We start from the raw sequence: 20,667 nt of genomic DNA on the forward strand, positions 1-20,667 counted from the left end.
AGTTTATAGAGGGGACCAAAATATTTGGGGTGTTTTAAAAGTTTTTTTTTTTTTTTTTTTTTTGTCTTGTTATTTAGCGATGGTCTGGATCTCCAGGGTGTACCAACCCGTATTCAACCCCGCCCCCACACACACACACACATGTCCCCAGTAATCGGTGGGATCTTGAAAGAAAACGAGTGGCAGTATTTTAAGCCTGAGGGAACATTTACACTCGCACACACTCTAAGCAGCACTGTTCAGGTATTGTTGCCCAGTCATGTAGTGACTATTTGTAATTAAAAAAAGGAACGATGACCTTTTACTGAGCTACTTTAGGGAGCAACTATGTTACACACGGACACACACAGTCACAATTTATGAGCCTCTAGTGCATTGCAGATTTGTATTCATTGCTGATTGCCTGGCCAAAATGGACAAAATTAACTTGTGTGGGTGACTTCAAAGAACTAATGAGAAACACGGCGCGGGCAATTAGCCTTTGTTTTTTAATTCCCCCGACCACGGGCCGCAGATAAGTAAATCAGAGAGCCATTTGTTGCTACATAGGCCTTTTGATGACAGACGGCCTAAAGTCATCTGAACTCGTCCTTTCTGCTTTAATGAATGTGACTTTTAAAGCTCGCATTTGAACAACAAGGGCCGTTCCGACCGCGTTGCTCGAATACGAATGGATTTCTACGCTGATGATACGACACGAGTTCAGGGTCAACTGAGAACACCGAAGTAATAATTGTTGTTGTATTCGAGCTTCCTTGTACGTGTGCAGTGCTTTTGTATTTGCGCAAAATACTTGAGTTACAAAAAGAGTAAGTAAAATCTAATTTTTTGCAAGTCGTCTGGTAAATTGTTCTAAAACACGTAGAATACATGTATCTTTCATTTTGCAGTAACTTTATATTTTATGGGTAATATAGGAAAAATCTAATCTTTAATTGGATTGTGTTTACTATGGAAGGAAACATATAATGATTAAGAAATAGACATCTTTTTTTTTAAATCACTGGTGGCACAGTCACTGCCAGTATTAACAATTACTATTAAATAAATGTAACTGAAGTCATTTTTCTAAATGTTTTTCTGTTTATGTTGATCAGAGGGTCTAGGAACTAATAATTGCTAATCTATGACTTGCTGTTTCCCGGGGACAGAATCATTACATGACACACAGCTCCATTTCCTTTAAGACTGTACTTTGCAAAATAGGAAAGACTCGAGAATTTAAGTACTGAAATGATTAACTGCAAGAACGTGGAAATAAATTCAGGAGTGGTATATCATTCTAAAGAGGAAACGTTCAATGAAATAAAGAAAAAGAGATTTATCTCTCATTAAATCCAAAGTATTTTCCCTTTCAAATAAGAAAGGTGGCAGCAGAAAAGCAGCAACACCTCTTGGGGTTTTAGATGTTGTCTAGAAGCAGCACTATGAGGAGGAGAGCCTCTTTATGCTGCAATCCATCAGAGGGGCATTTTTTTTACATCATTAAAACAAGAAACTATCTCACTTTTACCAGATATAAAACTCACCCTGTCATAACCCTACATTTCTCGTTTTATCGAGTTTCGCAATTTGCTATAGCGAGAAGGTTCTCTCGTTATAACAAGATCCTGGATTTATTTCCAAGCTCCGGCTGTTAAACGCTCCTGTGAGGCAGACGTCAGTCGACCCTCATGCATCAGGACAACGACTACAAGGAAACAGCCAACTGCTTTGACTTATCTACAGTCAGACCGAAGAAACAAACGTTTTCAAATTACTTGGGACAAAGTCTGAAGGCTAACAAAGGATTGAAGTGAAGCAGGATGGTAGAAACAAGATATCGGGATCAGTGTATCGGAAGTGACAAATGTGGCTCGGTGGGTTGCTAGCTTTAGCGAGATCATGATTCAAGTTAGTGAATACGCGGAAGTAAGTGTGGCGACTTCCACTGAGAAATGTGCAGAGATGAACATCAGAATGACATCTTATAATTTACCAACTTTACTTTGTCTCCATTGTGCGCAGCGCTGTGACTTGACCTGCTAAAAGCGACGACACACCACTCAAAATCAGATGACATAAAAGAGACAGAGAGCTCATGTGGAAACCAATGCGCTGCTCTTTTGTTCACACTGTTACCTAGTAACTAAGCCAGTTACTGTCAGCATCTGTCAGTGGAATCATAATGACTGATTGATTTGGTTTTTCTTCTCTGTCACACAGCGAAATTGCTCAGAGCCGTGAGGGTGAGGGAAAAAATAAATAAAAATTTTCTTGAAATGTTGGAAACAAACCAGCAGCTTATCTTGATGATTTTTCAGATTCTGGCTGCATCAAAAGTTGATGATAATATGTCTCACTTTAAGTTGATCTGTCTTTTGATCTCATGAAGGTCAAACTACGCAACGTAAAGTGGATAAACACACAACCACCTGAATGTTAAGTCCCCGTTGTTGCAGCTTTGTTGCAGTTATTTGATTCGGGTCATTAAGGAGCCGTCTCGAAGCAGCTCTGGTGTCTGCTTACCGGCTAACAGATGACCGCCTGAGGTGGGCGATTTGTTCTGCTTTTTGAATATTTCAGAGCCCTTTGGCGTTCCTTTTGCTGCTGAGCCCGGACCGGGACGGCAGAAGCTGAGGTCTCGGTGCCATCAGTCATCGCGCCGCCGCTCCGATAGCCACCAAGAATAGGTGGCGAGTCTCCGTCGTGAAGCCGTGTCACAGAGAGTTCCTGTGAGCTAATGTGATTAATGAGTGGACTGGAAAGGGCAGCAGCAGAGACACATTCATGCAGTCGTGTAGGAAGGTAGGAAAAAAAAAACATGACAAAGACTCCTTTATTCTTTTAGTGGATAAAGATAACAGAGTACCGCCAATAAAATAATGACGCTGTCATCCCACAGAGAAAAGTAGCATTGGGGAAAAAAAATCTGTTTAATCCCAGTGTTCTGAATTTATTTTTTTTCTTTATTTGTTAATTGAGTCTTGTAGTAAAACGTCTTCTCTTTTTTCTGTTTGTAAATTGATTAGATTAGATTAGATTTTTATCCAGAAATACAGATGAATGAAACTTTTTTTCAGGGGAAACTGAGCTAAAAAATTCACAATATCTGACTAAAGTAAAATAAAACAAACAAACAAAATATTAAAACGTAAATGCAAAATTTTCAAAGGCAGTCAGTTCTGGTAAATCTGAAATAAATGTTCAGTTAGATCATCTTCAAGATAACGTGTGAGGGATTAGGCTACTATTAAAAGTTAAAATTTAAGTAAAAACGTGGTTAAAGAAGAATACATAATGGAAAAAACACATGAGAGCAAAAAGTTTCTTCTTCTTTTGCCACCAAATCTGTTTCAGAGTAAAATCGGTAGCTTAGCGCCAGTTCCTTGGTTATGAGTTTGAACCTGATAGCTTAGCAGCATGGAGGTAAAAATAACCAGTTTAAGTCCTTAAATCTGGCAAATTTTCAGTCCAATTGTATATTTTAAGTCTTCGCAAAATGTGAAAACGTAAAGTGGTGAGAGATATAGGAGCGAAAGCTTCATTAGTTTAGCTATTGATTTTTTTATTTTTTTGTTCCATCTCAGTCTCACCGAGTAAAGCTAACCTGGTAATCCGTTCTGACAAGGGTGTTTCTAATTATATTTCACCCTGAAACGGCAAACCGTCCAGCTGTGTGGTCACATGACCATGTTTATCACAAATAGCTGAGTGCCAAACAGAGCAGTTTGCTTCCTCCTGGCTTACAGCTGTCCATTCGTCAGAGAACCAGACTCTCCTGGTGTCAGCCTGGAGAGAGAACAGCTAATGCGTCACTGTCAGCTTTCAACATAATGACACATTTATCTTACAGAAGGTTTGATTCCAGGATCTCCTTTTTCTCACCTCTGGATGCTTTCTCCAAGTGCTAGCTTCCCACTGCTTATTGCCTTGAGCTTCTTCCAGGAGATTTGATTCATGCAAACTTCAGATTTGCCATTTTAGCTAATTGCAATTTCTCTTTTTAAGGCTTTCAGCTTTAGGTGGTCAAGATTATTTTTTGCAAAAGAAACACCCTGTTGTGTGTGTGTGTCTGTAAAAGAGAGAGAGAGCAGTCACAGTCAAACGAGGTTTTAGCAATTTAAAACAATAATGGTGTTATTTAAATTTTTTAGACCGTTTTATCTTAGTAACTTGGGTGACGAATGAGGCTAGACAGCAGTCTTGATGTTTACTCTCTCAAAAATGTAAACTCTTCCCTTGACTTTGGGATTTCAAAATGGCTTCCAACTTACAACATTCTCACTATCTGCTGAAGACAGCTCCTGGTCAGTTTGCACCTTCATCAATTCAACATCTGAATTTTGTCATCCGGTGGGAACCTGTAAAGGTTGGGTGGTAAGTGACTAACATTTCAAAAAGGGGCAAAATGTCGCCACCCCTGAAGTCTAGAAACAACCAACACATTTCAGCAGAAAACAGTTTTCTTTTAATGAACCTCTTACACGTTTTGTGCTTCCTGTGGTCTCATGTTAAAACCATTTCTGATGCCGGAAACAGCAAAATTGGTCTTTTTTATTCAGTAACAACATCCACACCGAAGAGTGGTGTTGTAAGTGTAGCCTGGTACTGCTACCACGTTTATAAAATAAGTGAATTTTTGAATTTCTGACAGGAAGGTCACTGGTCAGAGCTGGTTCAGAAAAAAAAAATCACTCAATTCTGGTGACCACTGGCTACTTGGTGTGTCTCTTGGTCATAATATCTTCTTTTAAAAATGTGAAATAAAGTAAACATTAACAGCACAATATTCTTAGATGGTTTCAGTGAACTGAGGCAGGTAAACACACACACACACACACACACACACACACACACACACACACACACACACACACACACAGGTACTGTAATTAAGTCCTGGTTAATTGCACCTCACCACTAACTGTCAGATGCCAGTCGAACTGCTGCCAAGTGGTGGTGTAGGAACAAACTCCATTATAACTTACCATACAATCAGTACTAATAATTTATGCTGTGTCAGAATTGAAATAGTATAAAATAGTATAAAATTTTGTCAATATATCACTATTCACACCTGTGGAGTACTTCACCTACTTCACTCCTCCGTTGCGGGTGTTAAGGAAGTTTCACTCTGCACCTGGTGTTGCAAAAAAATGCTGGTGTGACTCCGATGAGAGGTTGACATGTAAATGAGCGGCTGGATCGCAACAGAATGGCTCCAGTTTATCCGAGGAGTGACTTTGTGTAAATGGAAAGTTGGAAGTAAATGAGAAAGATCCTCAACAGAGCAAAAGACGTCGGCTATGATTAAGTCATTTAGGACTTATTTATGTTGACTTGGTTTGCAGGGCGGCCTGGACCTGTTAGAGTATTTTGTGGAGCTTCAGCAGCAGTTGAGATGACTTCATGAAAAACTTTATAAATCTCTTCATGACTGTGAAAACAACAGCCATTCACTGGGTCTCACCAGCATTTGAATGGTTTCTGTCTGGGAGGGAAGCTTAGGTCAGTAGAGGAGGGGATGGGCTGAGGATCGGAGATGCACTGCGTTGAGAACCAGCTATCAGGGTTGATTGTCTCCAATTAATTGCTTGTCTGGGTGGCTGCTCTCCAGGGTAAAGCACATCCTGTTTCTGCAGCTGACATTATTACCTGACAGCTTACACACAGTGAGTTTCCCTGCCAGGAGTCTGTTTGAAGTGTCTGTTGTTGAGCGTGAAACAGGAGCTCACTCAGTCATGGTGTACAAACGTGAATTATCGTAAAAGATCCCAGAATGATTCTAATGTTAGAGCTTAAAGGCGTGTGTTCTGATCTACCCTGTTAAACCCCCATATCATGGAGGCTCATACCCTCTATCTAACCGCACTATTGAGGAGGAAGTGGAGGAGGAGCACCCCAAGCACCCCAAACTTGCGGTGTGGGCACCGGCAATCCACAATGGGCAGGAATCAGAAAGATCAAGGAGGGGAAGAGTGCAGTGCGATCACAGTAAGTCGGACCCCCACACGTTTTGTGAACACGTTTTGGCGTGTCCGTGTGTCCTCGTCTGACCAGAACACCTTCTTTCACATCTACATATCTTAAGGCGTACTGAAAATTGAACTTCTTACGACTTTCTTTCTTGCCACTGTTCCACAAACGATTTGTGGAGTTCACAACCAATATTGTCCTCAACATTCAACTTTGTCTGTCGTGTTGTGGTCCTTTCCTAGTGACGAGCTTGAGGTTGGCCTCTTTCAGCTGCTGTTCTTGAATTCATTCAAGGACCATTTGTCTCATCTAGTTACAGTCTTTCTCTCACCAGGCACCTCAGCTGAGAGTCCTTCTGGACTGCTGTGGCCTCCTGGCCCTCCACCCAACCTCTGCTGATGGCCACTTTGGTTTCCTAAGCTTTGGCATTAGAATCTACCGTCTCTGTGCTTCTTAAACTCTGTGTTCTGCTAGATGTAGTTTGCTTTTCTGAAATATGTGCCTTGTTCAAGTGACGTCCCCCATGTGTTTTTGTCCATTTTCTGTAAGTTTTACCTTATTTTGAAGGTAAATCATGAAAATTAGGAGGCTGTATTTCTTTATTGTGGTAGACCTGGATCCAAGTCCCTCCAGAGTAAACATGGATCTCTTTCCAGCTGCAACTTTAACCCTGACATGTTTCTTGATCTGATGTGTTTCTTGATCTTCTTGACGCTGCTCGTTCATTGATTTTCTCTAAACTTTTGAGGGTCGGATTTTTATCTGAAAACAAAAATGTGAAAAATCATTTATTAGCTGCTTTACGCTTAATTATGACATAATACTTTTAGTTAGCGTGTTGACGTTTTGTAGTTGTAAAGAGATAAAATGCGTAAAAGTTCAAAGTGTATTAATACCATCCAGAATCGCAGCATCTCTCTTTACAGTCTATATCACAAAAGCTTCCAGTTTAACATCGTGTTGTTTTTGCTAAACATTTATGGGAAACACAATAACCTCTGTCCCACAATCCTTGGGCCTTTTCGCCTTTGTGCAAAAGCCTTTTGACTTTCTTTGCTCTGACCTTTTTTTCCTTGTAGAAAACTGAAATCCGCAGCTAGGATAGGAAAATGTCACCTCAATAGCATCCATTCTTTGTGTATTGTTTTTTCCCCCCTGAAATACTCCTTTTAAAGACAATAAAACAAAAAAAAAACTAAGGCACAGCTTTGATTGCCACAGAGACGGAAACTAAAGAAAGAAGGCCAAATGAAAGCACTTGGAATGAGAGTCGGGTCTTAATGGGATAAGGACTAAAAAAGTGTAGCTCTGGGCTCAACTCACTGGGGAATAATCGATGCATAATTGTCTCTTTCAAGCGAACACTGATGGAGGTGTTTCATCACAGCAGCACAGCAGTTTGCGATGAAGTCTAATGTGTGATCATTACGCCCTGAGGGCCTCTTCACTCTGTCTTCAGAGGCTCCTGAACAGCAAAGTGTCTTTAATTCAGAACCATTTTTAGTCTTCACTTTAATTCATAGAAGCAGGTGGAGCAACATGAGCAATTTGATGAGTAAAATATATGTTATTTTTCTTCTTCTTCTTCAGTGAAACCGACTATCATAGATGTGGATATATTTGTGAACAGCATCGGACCGGTGTCTTCAATCAACATGGTAAGTCCAACTTCACTAGTAGCTTGTGGTTTGCTGGAGGTTTCAATGGAAGAATGGGATGCTGTGGGCCAATTTGGTCATTTATTCAAATATATTTCAGCAAAATTTTTACAGCATGTAGAAATAAAGAAAGCTTTCCATTCAATATAAAATAATCTTAATCTCCAGGAGAGATTCACAAAAATCTGAATCGTAGTTATGATCCCAATACAATACAACTCAGCAATCGATACACAGGGTTAGATCAGAGCAAACCAAAATTGTTCCTGTTTGCTAAATGCCACAATAATGAGAGAGAGAATAAGTCAGACATTGACTGTTGTGTCTTAAAATTTTAGGATTTTTATGATCCACACCAAATTGTGCAGGAATTTTCTTTTATTTTGCAAAATAAAATCTGAGAAACTTGCCATGCTTTTCATATTTCAAAACTGTTTTGGATTTCTTTGTTAGTTACTGCTTTTCTTAGTGCGTCTACTACAATATTGTTTTACACCAGCTGTCATTATTATTTTTGAAAAAATGTAGAGGTTGATTTTGGTGATATGTGTAACTAAATGGATTCATAAGATAATTTACCTTATGAATCCTATTACATTTCTAATATTCTAGTCTGCTTTGCATCTACAAATTATGATGAGCGGTGTGATTAGGTTTATAAGCAGTTAGTGTTTGCAGCGACACTAACGTGCCTGTAGATTACTGAAAGAGCCTGCGTGCTTAAAACATATTTAGTAGTACTACATAGAGCAACCTTTTAATTTGAGCCCTATTTTAAGCTCCTTTGTTGCACATGAGTTCACTTACAGTAATCTCTGTTGTCATTCTTGCACTGTTTTTAATTGCAATGCGCCGCATAATTCAGGGTGTCATGACTCCATGGGCCAACAGATGGTGATTCATTCCTTTCTGCACAGATTCACCACAAGTCGAAGTAGATGGTTTTCACATTCAAAGGGCTTTCAATAAGAGACTTATTATGTTCAGGTATGAGGAAAAATCCCAAATGAAATGAGAATTGTAATGGTTATTAGCAAATGTTATTAGTCTGTCTGAAGTGCTTTGGAGGGGTACAGTTAAAGAGACAAATGCAGCAACTTTTCATAATAAATTACTGCCGTCCATCCATCTACCCATCCAGCCTTATGTTTGTTCAGCTCAGTGTCAGGCTCTCTTGTTTGCCCCAGATTTCTAGTCAGATGTCATTGCTCTTCCTGTGTCCTCACTTCCTTTATTCCTTATTTTTGGTATGTTTTTAGAATTTATTTTTGTTTTAAAGGGGCAGTATTGTGTCAAATTGACCATTATGAGCTTTACGTCATGTTATAATGTTATTCCCTTATCAAATGCATACCTGGAGTTTTGCTTTGATTTTTTTTTTCATACATGCTTGAGAAATCTTTTAATCTCCAATGGCAACTATTCAGACGCCCTGAGTGGACCTTGCCCCTCCTTCGAGGCGCAGCTCCTCCTCAGAGTTGCAGTTTTTAAGATTCCTCCTCACAGAGCAGCCCTCCATGGCGACTCCCTCACCCAGCTCCTCTAGACTAGCCAGTAGCAATTAGCAAACACCTGGTAGAACAGCGCATCTCAGTGCAACGATGGTGAAAACGTTAAAGAGGAGCCATGTTGTGAAGACTTCCTGAAGTGGAGTTTCAGAAAGAGGAGGAGTTCTTAAAGAAGCAGAAGCCCAATTTCAAGACATTAAATTACATTTCTTTTAAGTCATATTTGATATATAAAATTTTTATAGCAACTAACAGTAACAGAGTTACTTTATTGTGCTATAAAATGGCACCACGTGTCTAGGACACACATGGTACTTTCCCTTTAAGAGATTTCTCTCAGTTCAGCTCTTCTTGCTTGCTGCTTGTTTCCTGCCCTCCTCGCTGTATTTGGAACTTCTTCGTATCCAAAATTAAGACTCAACGTAACACTCTTCTACAAAGTGGGACTTTCTCCAAGTTGTCTGTAAAGTAGCTGAGTAGGATGTTTCCTGGTTTTGTAGAGCAAAAGCTGGAGCTCATAAATTGCCTGTCAGAGGGAAGCAAGCGTCATGTCCCCACTGTTAGCTGTAAAACTGTAAACAATAATTAAAGCACCAGAACTTCATGGCATAGGGCAAATACACAGAGAGACTCTTGTTTTGTTTTGCAAGAACATGGTTTTTAATGTCACTTATAGTTTTCTATAAATACTCGACATTCTGTGCATCCACATAGGCGGCTGTTGCAGTTGGTGTCGGCAAATTTTTGCACAACTTCATATCAAAACCTGTATGAGTGGTTGATAAAGGTGTATCCATGTTTAGAGATAACACCACAGCCACAATATTACATTTATTCTATAGGGATTTTATGTGACAGACCATCAATAGGTCTTGTATAATTGTGAAGTTGAAGGAAAATGATTCAGGGTTTTATTTTTTTTATTTCATAAATAAATATCTGGACATGTCAGCAACAGCTTTCTTCTTACCACTCTATTTACTGATTCTCTGATCTTTCCCTGCCAACTTGTCTTCTCTTAATTATTTTACAAGGATTAATTCATTAAGTTGGTGTCCAACTGTTTACATTTTTTTAAATGCAAACATTTAAAAATAAACTTAAATAGGTAATGCTATGCCTGGTGGGGGAACAAGTAAAGCCTGGTGGCCCGCCAGGCTGATAATGCACTGGGCGAAACCCTGAATTATGAAACAAACATTAGACACAACGTTTTGTCAAATGCCATCATCAAAATCTTTAAGCAAACATAGATCAAATATGTTGGTCAATGTTAAGAACATATTGATCAAAGGTTTCAGCAGTTTTGCAGTTTTCTGGAAGTTTGTTCCAGATTTGCTGTGCATAGAAGCTGAATGCTGCACAAAGTAAAGTTGAGCAGGTATAGCGTTCTTACAGGGTGGGGATTTGCCTTGCTTCCTGTTTTAACTCGGCTAAAACAGGAAGTTTGTTCTGTTTTTATTTCTCTGACCTTTCAGATGTGAATCGTCGTATCACAAAGCTACAGTTAACAGGCTACAAACAGATGAGGTCTCACCAAACATTTGACTACTGTGTGTTCATCCTCCACAATTTTACCTTTTTCTTCCAGTTTCAGTCTTCAATTATTTTAAAACCAAAACATGTTTCTAAGCACTTCACTTCCAACCTTTGCAGAACTCTAGTGCTCCGATCCGTTGGTCCCACCATGTGAATCCCTCTTCTCATCCTCTCTTACATTCTAACCTTTTGGGGCTCAAGGAGAGACTCGGATTCAGCAAAGGAGCATGACAAGATTTCCCAAAGGACGGCACATATACAGTATGCACTGTGTCCCCACATCTCCCTGCATAATCAGTGTGGCAGCTCACTGCAGAGGAGATGTACGCTCTGCCCCACTTACAGAACAGAACCTGGTGCAGGGCAAAGAGCTCCATGTGAAACAAAAACACAACAAAATAAACTATTTTATAGTGTAGATTTTACATTAAATTTGATTTAAAAAAATAATTCCCTTGATTTTTGTTGTCTATTTTTCAGAATGTGAAATTGCACTTTCTCTATTTATTGTTTACAAAACAATTTGAAAAAGCTACAAATAAACCAACAAAAGATTCTCTGTGGTGCACAACTTGTCTGAGTTCTTAGATAATAAATATATGAGATTATATGAAAATGTAATCTGACATTTTCTAGAATGTCTCCACTATATATTCAAATCACAGGTGTGAACATTTGTGTCTGTTTTTTTCTTAGATGTTTAAGATGTTAATTTTGATAGACAAAGCTAAAAACTAGCTTTGTCTAAAAAACAGTTTTCGAAAGGTGATATCATTTATCACAGGGAACAAATCTGCCCATCCCCATTGTTAAATCATAAAATAACCATGATTAACCAGTTTTTGGTTCAATTTTACAAGCCACTCTAACTCCTGATCAATGCCCAGTAGTTAAAATCAGGAAATCAATTAAATAGACACTTTCTGGCAAGTTGAGGTGGGTTAAAAGAAAAATAAATATATCTAAAAGGAAATTCAAGAACAGATTAGAAATAAAGTCAATAACCTGTGTTCAGTCTAGATGGTTAAAAAACTAATTCCAAGGGTTTGTTACAGCCAGAGACATTATCCACAAATACAGAAAACATGGAAAAGTGGCGAACGCCAAGGAATGAATGAAGGTTTTATGTAAAATTGCCTTTTTTTTTAAATCATGTTATAATGTTATGTTAAAACCTGGACTGTTTGTTGCTTTGTTTCTTTCATCCATGTCTGTTGGCAACCATTTTAGGGAGCCAAACGTCTGCTCATACAAAGCACCGCCGTTTTACTCAAAGCTCCTCCGTGGACCTTCAGTCTCCAGCTGAACTTCTGCGTCACAGAGCAGGCCTCTCCTGCAACTCCCCCACTCGACCCCTTCAGACTAGCCAGCAGCAATTAGAAAACACCTGGTGGAACTGAGCATCTGAGCTCTTCAGACGCCCTACTTTTCGGTCCAAAGCTCCTGAGAACGTTTGTAAACAGCATAATGGAAGGCGGAGCTTCTTAAAGAGACAGAGGCCCAATTTCAAGGCATTAAATTGGAAAGTCAAATTTCTTTTGAGTCAGATATGACGTATAATAATTTTTATATCAACTGAAGGTAACAGAGTTACTTGACTGTGCTTTAATATAGCATTATGTGGCTGGAAAACACACAATACTCTCCATTTATGTCATGAAGGGGGAGGTTGCGATGCGGATGAAACGTGGTCAGACCCAGGGTAGAGTGAGACGATGTGTGATGTATTTTTTCTCTTTAAATCTGAAATGTCCTTAAGAAGGAGTTACTTGTTTTAGTGGACTAGTCTGTCAGCAGATTTCATGTCTGCTCGTTTGCCTCATAAACCCTGAGTTTTCCAGTTGCCCCCCCAGCAGCGTCGTCCTCCGTCTGGACGGTCTCCCCCCCACACTGCTCCACAACTTGACTGCATTTTCCAGCCATTGTTTTTTTTTTATCCATCTTCTACTCAATTTAAGCAATGGATAAAACTCTTAAAATTCTTCTTACATCAAAGTCCACATGAAGCTATGAGCAGCAGATTTTCTCTCCTGATTGATTCTCCCATCTGGTCACATGATTCCAGCTGTAATGGCAGATATATGTCCCCATTAGCCTAAAACTTCTAACTGTGACTCCACTTAGCAGTCAGACTGACAGGAGGAAATGATAGATTTAGATACTTTACCTTAGATATGTTATTTTTATAAGCTACGTCAGTAGAGAATCGACAGAAAATTGGGGCAGTGAAAGAGGAAGCAACAGATTGGGTTTTAACGTACTGTCTCTATCGGGTGCTTTGTATGCGATTAAACACCTAAACTTTTCTTATCAATACAAAAGTCTGACTTGATGTTTTTGTTGAGCTTTAGAAGAGATTGAAAAATTATAATAAAGGCTTCTTTAAAAAGTCGTGATTGTCAATAGAGAGCATTGTTGCGAAGCAGGTGGCCATTTTAACTTAATTTGATGTGAGTGATTGACCGTAACGTTGCTACAACATGCTACAACAAATTTGCCAACATATTTGGATGAGAGGAGTCGATGTGGTAAAGCTTCCTTGATGTCAGCTGTTTGACAAATAGATGTAAATACAGCACTATTAGACGTTCAAACCTAGAACTTATGGAAGAACAACAAAAAATCTTCAGTAGGTCAAATCAGACTGAGAGCAGTTACTTTGACCGTCCAGTTCATTGCAACAGGAGTTGACTCAGATTTTAACAACTTTTTATACCTGCTTACTGTTTGTAAGATGTCATGACAAAAAAAACTGGAATCGGACAATCGATTGATGTCTGCTGTCTGCATAGAGCTCGTAACTGATCACTTCAATGTTTCAAATCACTAATCAAATTTTCACATTGAATAGAGTAAATACAAAAAGTTGTTTTTTTATAATTGTAATTTAATTTATTCAGAGGGAGAAAACCCTGTGTTAAAATGTAATGACCCCACAAACCTGTAACTACTTTTGTCACCCTTAGCAACAGCAACTGTCATCAATCACTTTCAATAACAGTCCATAAGTCTTTTATATGGTATATGGTCCACCTATTTGCATAATTAGTTCTTTCCAGCCTCATTAGAGAGTTTTTATCCAAACAGCTCCAGGTTGTGCTCTTGCTATAAAACACCTTGGTGATCTTGGGGGGTCATCAGGATGTTTTATAGCAAACGTGAGGCAAGATTTTGAGTCCTGTTTGATTACTAGCGGGGGGTTTTTTCCTTGTGATTCTCCCATTTTTTCCCCATTGTCTCTTTCCTATTATTGAATTATGAAGTCTGACTCTGAGCTAAGTGAGGCCTGCTGTGCTTTAGATGATGTTTTTATTTGTGGCCCCCTGGTTGAGTCGTTGCTGTGCTCTAGAAGTATTTTTGGTAGATCACTCATGGGAGGCTCTCCACTGCTCCATGTTTTCTCTAGTTGTAGATAACGGCTCTCGCTGTGGAGTCCTAAAGCTTTAGAAGTGGTTTTGTAATCTGTTTAAGACTGGCAGATGCAAATTACTTTACTGCTTGAATTTCTTTTGATCATTTTGAGATATTTTAGCCTACTTCGTGTTGTCCCACAGGTTCTATTTAAATGATTTCCTGACTTTAGAGGTGTGAAAGTAATTAGGGCTGGTGCTTTACTGGTGGAATTTAATCAAAACTTGATTAATCACAGTTATTACATAATTTATCAAAGAGGGTGTTTCACATATTTGGTCAAATTGGTTTTAGTAGCTTTTCCCCCACAATCAATGTCAGTGATCATTTAAAATCTCTGGGTATCTGATATTAATATTTGTTTGATGTGAACCTTGTGTGTGTTGTTTAATGTTTAACAGTAGCTTTGCTTTTCGAAGGTAGTCAAAATAGTTACAATAACAACCCAATGCTCCAAATGACATCCAACTTTTGTGCTACACGAAACCAATACCAGAAAATTGCTAATGTTTTAGAAAACATAGATAATGTAAGCCTAACACATTGTCCCAGTGCTGAAAATACACAGATATAGTTTTCTTGCTGTGTTAGCCACTGTTGGTGTTGTTTGGCATTGTGACCAGCTGACTTACAAACACGAACTGGACGCTGCACAAATCCTCACACTTGCTTGAATTTAGGTTAGACTGATGTTTACATATATTCCATTTTGAAGTGTGTCTGAGAACGAGTTTAACAATAACATGCCTGTGAATTTACAGTATCAGATTATTTGTAGCTCAGATGTGCGAAATGTACGAATCTATGGCTATTGTGTAGAACTCTACATTTGTTGTTTTGACCAATTTAATCCATGTCTCTATTATTTGGGTCAAATCCCTCCTTTTGTTAGCATAAATCAGTCGTTTTCTTTAAATCATGTATCCTTTTGTTTTCCACAGGAGGATCTTTCGGTTTAGCAGAACCTCTACATCAGCAGACTTTACAGAAACATTCTCCATAATAATTGAAAGTGAACAGTTGAAATTATTTACAGCAATGCCTCCTATACAGACTAGAATCAGCACAAGGAAGGGCAGTAAAGGATCATAATGCTTCATAATGAAAACACCTTCTAATGTGAAATTAATTACGCAGCTTTGCAAAAAAAACAACAACAAATGCCTTAGATAAGATTTACTTGTCAGAGTCGATACAGTCACCTCAAATTATTTTTAAATGAGTTTATCTGCAACACTTTTATTTCACAGCCATAAAATTCTTACATTTTTTTCCCCCCCTAAGTGCGAAACAATTAAAGGTCATGACCCACACGCCGGGCTCAGTGAATGTAGACTTTATTCTAATTGGTGAGCCATTCCAGCTACTGTGCATAAGGTCAAAACATTTCAGGCGGTGGCAGCTGAATTCAAATGTGTGGGCAGGAAGGAGAGAGGAAGACATCATTATTTTAATTATGCTGTACATCCTTCTGTGAATTGTTGCCAGAAATGACCCAAGCTACTCAACTGTTGCTAAGGCTGCGTCGGGTGTTTTTCTGCCACGGCTAGCAGCTGCTCCACTTAGCTCCACTTAGCCCAGTAACATGCCATGACCTACAGGATTCCCATCCATGTTTTCGAATCCCAATGAAGTTAAATCGTGTTTAAAGTTATGAAAATATGGGTGAATGCACAAATGTATATTTACTAGGGATGTAACGACACAGCAAGCTAAGAATATCTGCTCAGTGTAAAATGTTCAAAGTCATGTTTCCTCATCATTTTTACAGATTATATTCTTAAGACAAAAAAAATAATTTCTTAGATTTTTTAAATGATCAAATGCCTCCAAAAGAGTGAAAAAATGTTTTGTTTTAGGCTGAAAGCTACGGAGAAGATGCTAATTTTGGTATCATTAGCATACCAAATTAGCTAGCAGCTAGCAAGTTGTGGTATTTCTGCTGTGTTTACAACTTGTTTCTATCTTTTTTTTAATCTCTTCTTCACCCTGTTTTTTATTTAAGAAAAAAAAATGATTACCTTAAAGAAACCCTTATCAGATGAAGCATGGCGATGGCAGACACTCCTCTTGGGGATGGGGAAGTTGGTGAAAGTCGATATGAAGATTGATGGATCTAAATACTATCCTGGATGAAAACTTGATGGACAGTGCAAAACACTTGGGCAGAAATTATTATTATTATTATTATTATTATTATTATTATTATTATTATTATTATTATTATTTATTTATTTATTTATTTATTTATTTATTTATTTATTTTTATCTAGCAGGACAAAGATCATACAGCCGGAGCTACAATGGAGTTGTTCAGAATAGAACATATTCATATGTTGGCACAAAAAATTAGCAATCACTTGGTTGCTCCATCCAATCTGACTGAGTTTTGAAAAAAAAAAAAACAGGCAACATTTTCTGTCTCCAGCTGAACAAAGTCAGCAAAGAATTACCTGAAAGGCCTTACAGTGAAATCATATTTCCAGAAACTTTTAACTCTGAGGTCTGATTACAAACACCATGCTTCTCAAATTATTTATTGTTTTCTTACCCACTATTTTGTGTTGATCTGTCAAATACAATTCCAGCAAAGTACATTGAAGTTTGTTGTTGTAAAAAAAAAAAAAAAACTAAGTTGAAGAGTTATGAATACCTTTGCAAGGCTCTGGGTCACATCAATCATAAGTCATGCACTCTTTTTACAATCTCCTGGGCTAAGAGACAAATCTAGCATGAATGATTAATTGTGGCGTGTTTCTCACATTTTATTTTCTCTTTTGTTCAACCTTTTTCATTTCTGTCAGCAAAAGCAAAAAAACAAACCGGGACTTAAAAGATCCCTAGACCTGGAGAGGCTACACTTAGCATAGAAACGAATGAGCTGACAGAAAGAGCAACCAACAAGGAAAATGATAAACACTTCGACCAGTCAAAGCTGAGATTGATGGATCGCATAGAGAAATATTTCTCAAACACACAATACTATAATTGGAAGGTAGCTTGTGTTCTGTGTCGCTAAGACAAAGCATTTAAGAAGTTTTTCAATGGAAGATTTTTATGTGCTCCTTTCCGCTTCTTTTTTTGACAGGAGTACCAAATTGACATCATCTTCGCCCAGACGTGGACAGACAGCCGCCTCAGATACAACAGCACAATGAAAATACTGACCTTGAACAGCAACATGGTTGGACTCATTTGGCTGCCGGACACCATCTTTAGAAACTCCAAGACCGCAGACTCCCATTGGATCACAATGCCGAACCAGCTGCTCAGGATATGGAACGACGGAAAAATACTTTACACCTTAAGGTAATGACAGTAATCTGGCCGGAAAAAAAAAAAAAGTATTGCTGTGTTATACAGAAAGAAAATGATTGGTGAAATCAAACTCTTGAGTCTGAAACTGAACTTTAGTGCTTATAAAGCATTTCTGAACATTTAATAATTTATCACAATTTTTGTGGAGATGGACGGGCAGATTCGGATTGATGAGTGATTCGAGCTCCTTTGGCAGCAGGTAAAGCTTTGAGTCGTATTGGGGAAAGCTTGACGCCGGTCTGTTTTGATGCTCAAGCCGTTGTTTATGTCAAATCGTCAGATAGGACTGAAAGCATCTGAGCTGCCGTCCTCAGATATCATCAGGTGACGCTTTAATGGATTTCATTTGACGGGCTGTGTAAGGAAATATTCTGTTGTTGACTTGGCTGCTTACCTCGTAGTTTTCCTCAAGATAAACGTCCACTGGCAGAATGAGGAAGACTTCGACGAGGAAATATTTGCTCCTGGTTGTTTTTTTTCTCTGTTGAAAACTTTGGTATTGAAAGATTGAATCGCACGGCTACCTCTAGACAAGTCAAGAGGGGGAGAAAGTGGTTTCTACTCCAGGCATGAATTTGTGTTTATTTCCACCTGCTTGATAGTTTGTGGTTGACATGGGTTTTGTTTTTTCCAACATTGTATCTTATCTCTACAAGTAACATCTGGACATGTGAGATGTGAGCCCTTTCTCTGTAAAGTAGCTTTAAAATAGCAGGTGTGTGAAGATGGGAAGACTTTCTCCCCAGAAAGCTAACTGTTAGCCATCTTGTTAGCATTATATGGACTTTCTCTGGGATGATGATCACCAAGTTCAGATTTCTGCTCAGAGATGAAGGCTTTGAACTGATAGTCCAGAAAAAAAAAGAAAACATACGCTTTGTTTATTTCCTGCCTACACTGTGTGTCTACCATCTTCTGCTCTTTAAGTCAAATGACTTTAGCAAGTTTTACATTTTAAACCTAAATGTCTGAGTTTGTGAAAGATAAACTTACAGTAGTAAGTTGTCTTAACTTGTTATCAATTTTGTCAAACCTCCAAGAGTTGAATAAACTAGAGTTTTTAAGTTAGCACTTAAAAAAAAAAAAAAAAAAAAAAAAAAAACAGGAGTGGAAACTATTACCCAGAGTCCTTAGTGGCATGTTTTTGTATCCTGAGATGGAAGTGCGTTACATGTATCTGACTCTTGTGGTTTTAGGGAAAATGTTAATGTTTTAAATGTCCTGTTCACACTAAATGTTTCTGAGTATAATTTATTGTGATATTTAATAAAATTCAATATCAAATCAGAAATGTTGTTCATACAACTTAAAAAAAGAATTTACATTACCCTAAGGTGAAATAAGTAATTATTGGATATTTTTGCTTATTTTAATTGTACGCTGTTCTTTAAATATCCTGTGAGTAAATATATTTGCTCATAACAACTGGAACTTTCAATATCTACCAAGCTATTTTCATAATTTACTGAAAATAGCTTAAAAGAGTCGCCCCTCAGATTAATTACCGTAGTAACCTGATATCAGCTGGAAAGCACAACGGCTCCCCTTTCAGAAACCGTTGGAATTTTTCAGATAGCTCAACGTGTGGTGGGATTACGGTACTGCAAATTCGGCTCTGTCGTCGGCGCTCCTTTCGGTCAGTTTTGCAGTTTTCTGGAAGTTTGTTCCAGATTTGTGGTGCATAGAAGCTGAATGCTGCTTCTGGTTCTGTGGGTGCAGAACCAGAAGCAGAAGACCTGAAGACCTGAGAGGTCTGGAGGGTTGACACAACACCAGCAGATCATTTATTGCAATTTACATATTTTGATTCTAACTGAATCCATCCTCAGCCTGATTGATCTGAGAACACATTTCACACATTTATTCTTTGAAAGGAAGGATTTCACTAACATAGCAGGAAGCTTTTCTGATGTTTTCACTGATAAGTTGTACGGGTGACAAATGACAAGTTATTGTTGCTAAATTTGCATAAAACTGCAGATGTGAGACCAGTGATGTTGTCTGACTTAGAGACGGTGGCAGAGACGAGAGGCAGAAATAAGCGGAGGCTGCAGATTTCAGGACGTTCAGGTTCTCTTTGGGAGCGACGTGGATGTAACGGATAAGGTTGGGGAACGAGTTCATCAGAGGGACAGCTCATGTCCAATGTTTTGGAGATAAAGTCAGAGAGGCCAGAGTAAGATGGTTTGGGCATGTTCAGAGGACAGACTGTGATTACATCAGCAGAAGGATGCTGAGGTTGGAGAAGGCAAGAAGAAGACCAGAGAGGAGATTTACAGATGTAGTGAAAGAGAAGATAAAGGCAGATGGAGTGAGGGTAAAGGATGCAGAGGAAGAGACTAAATGGAGACGGATGATTTGCTGTGGCGACCCCCGAAAGGAAAAGCAGAAAAAGAAGTAGAAGAAGAAACTTATTTTAAACAACTCCTATGTGTCCTTCCCTAGGCTTTACATTTGCTGCTTTTATCCAGCATCCTTTCTAACAAAGTGGAGAAAGCCACATCAGGGAAATACGCCTCATGCTTGAGAATCTACTTACTTCCTTTCATGCTGTCCATTTTGATTCTGGTTGTGTTTGATGTGAGAGGAGGCAGGCTGCTGTCATGATCATAAGGAGGTCCAGACAATCTGGACTAAATGCAACCTCACCTGATTTAGAGAAATCTGATCTTCTGACTAAATTGGTTACATTTTTGTGACATTATCAGTTCATTTCTGTTAATACTTCTCATCCAAAAAAAGGTTTTAGGAGAAAAACTTTTTTTTTCTAACAGAGTGTATTTAAATGTTACAAACTTGGATTTCTGTAAATGGAATAATAAACCCTGATAAGTGAAAGTACATGTAAATTGAACAGCACGTCTTCATTGTGTAAAATCCTCCGTCTCCTTTCTGTCCTGATGGAGTCTCTCCTCCTGCTCATTACTCATTGATCCTCAGGAAATCGATCCAGATGTGACAATAGGTCATGCATTTTGATGCTCATGTTGCTCCATAGCTCAGAAAGTTAACCTGATTGACCAAAACCAATGTGACTTTTGGATCCACCACATCAAAATGACCCTGAAACATGACAGAGAATTTTTTTGGCTGCTGACCAGTGTAATGGAAGGTCAGTAGCATGCTAGCTTTATGTTACTTTATGCCACAAACTGTGTTTTTAGAGAATAATGTCTGATACTTCCTGTCTGTTTTAGAAGCAAATCATGCCAATGATTGTTTGCACTTTGTTGCCACCACACATTCTCAGTTTTTATCATTTTGTCATAAATTGT

General features: G+C 38.5%; 1 protein-coding gene across 1 annotated transcript in view; it reads left to right on the plus strand.

Annotated features, from left to right (window-relative positions):
• Nucleotides 1-20,667, plus strand: part of gabrg3 (gamma-aminobutyric acid type A receptor subunit gamma3) — a 44,704-nt gene that overhangs the window by 9,919 nt on the left and 14,118 nt on the right. The window contains exons 4-5 of the mRNA XM_015020323.1: nucleotides 7,549-7,616; nucleotides 17,163-17,383. Coding sequence (XP_014875809.1) covers nucleotides 7,549-7,616; nucleotides 17,163-17,383 — 289 coding nt within the window. The remainder of the gene's footprint in view (nucleotides 1-7,548; nucleotides 7,617-17,162; nucleotides 17,384-20,667) is intronic.

The sequence above is a fragment of the Poecilia latipinna genome, unplaced genomic scaffold, assembly GCF_001443285.1.
Source record: "Poecilia latipinna isolate Pla-1442-1.1 unplaced genomic scaffold, P_latipinna-1.0 Scaffold7, whole genome shotgun sequence".
Classification (NCBI taxonomy): domain Eukaryota; kingdom Metazoa; phylum Chordata; class Actinopteri; order Cyprinodontiformes; family Poeciliidae; genus Poecilia; species Poecilia latipinna.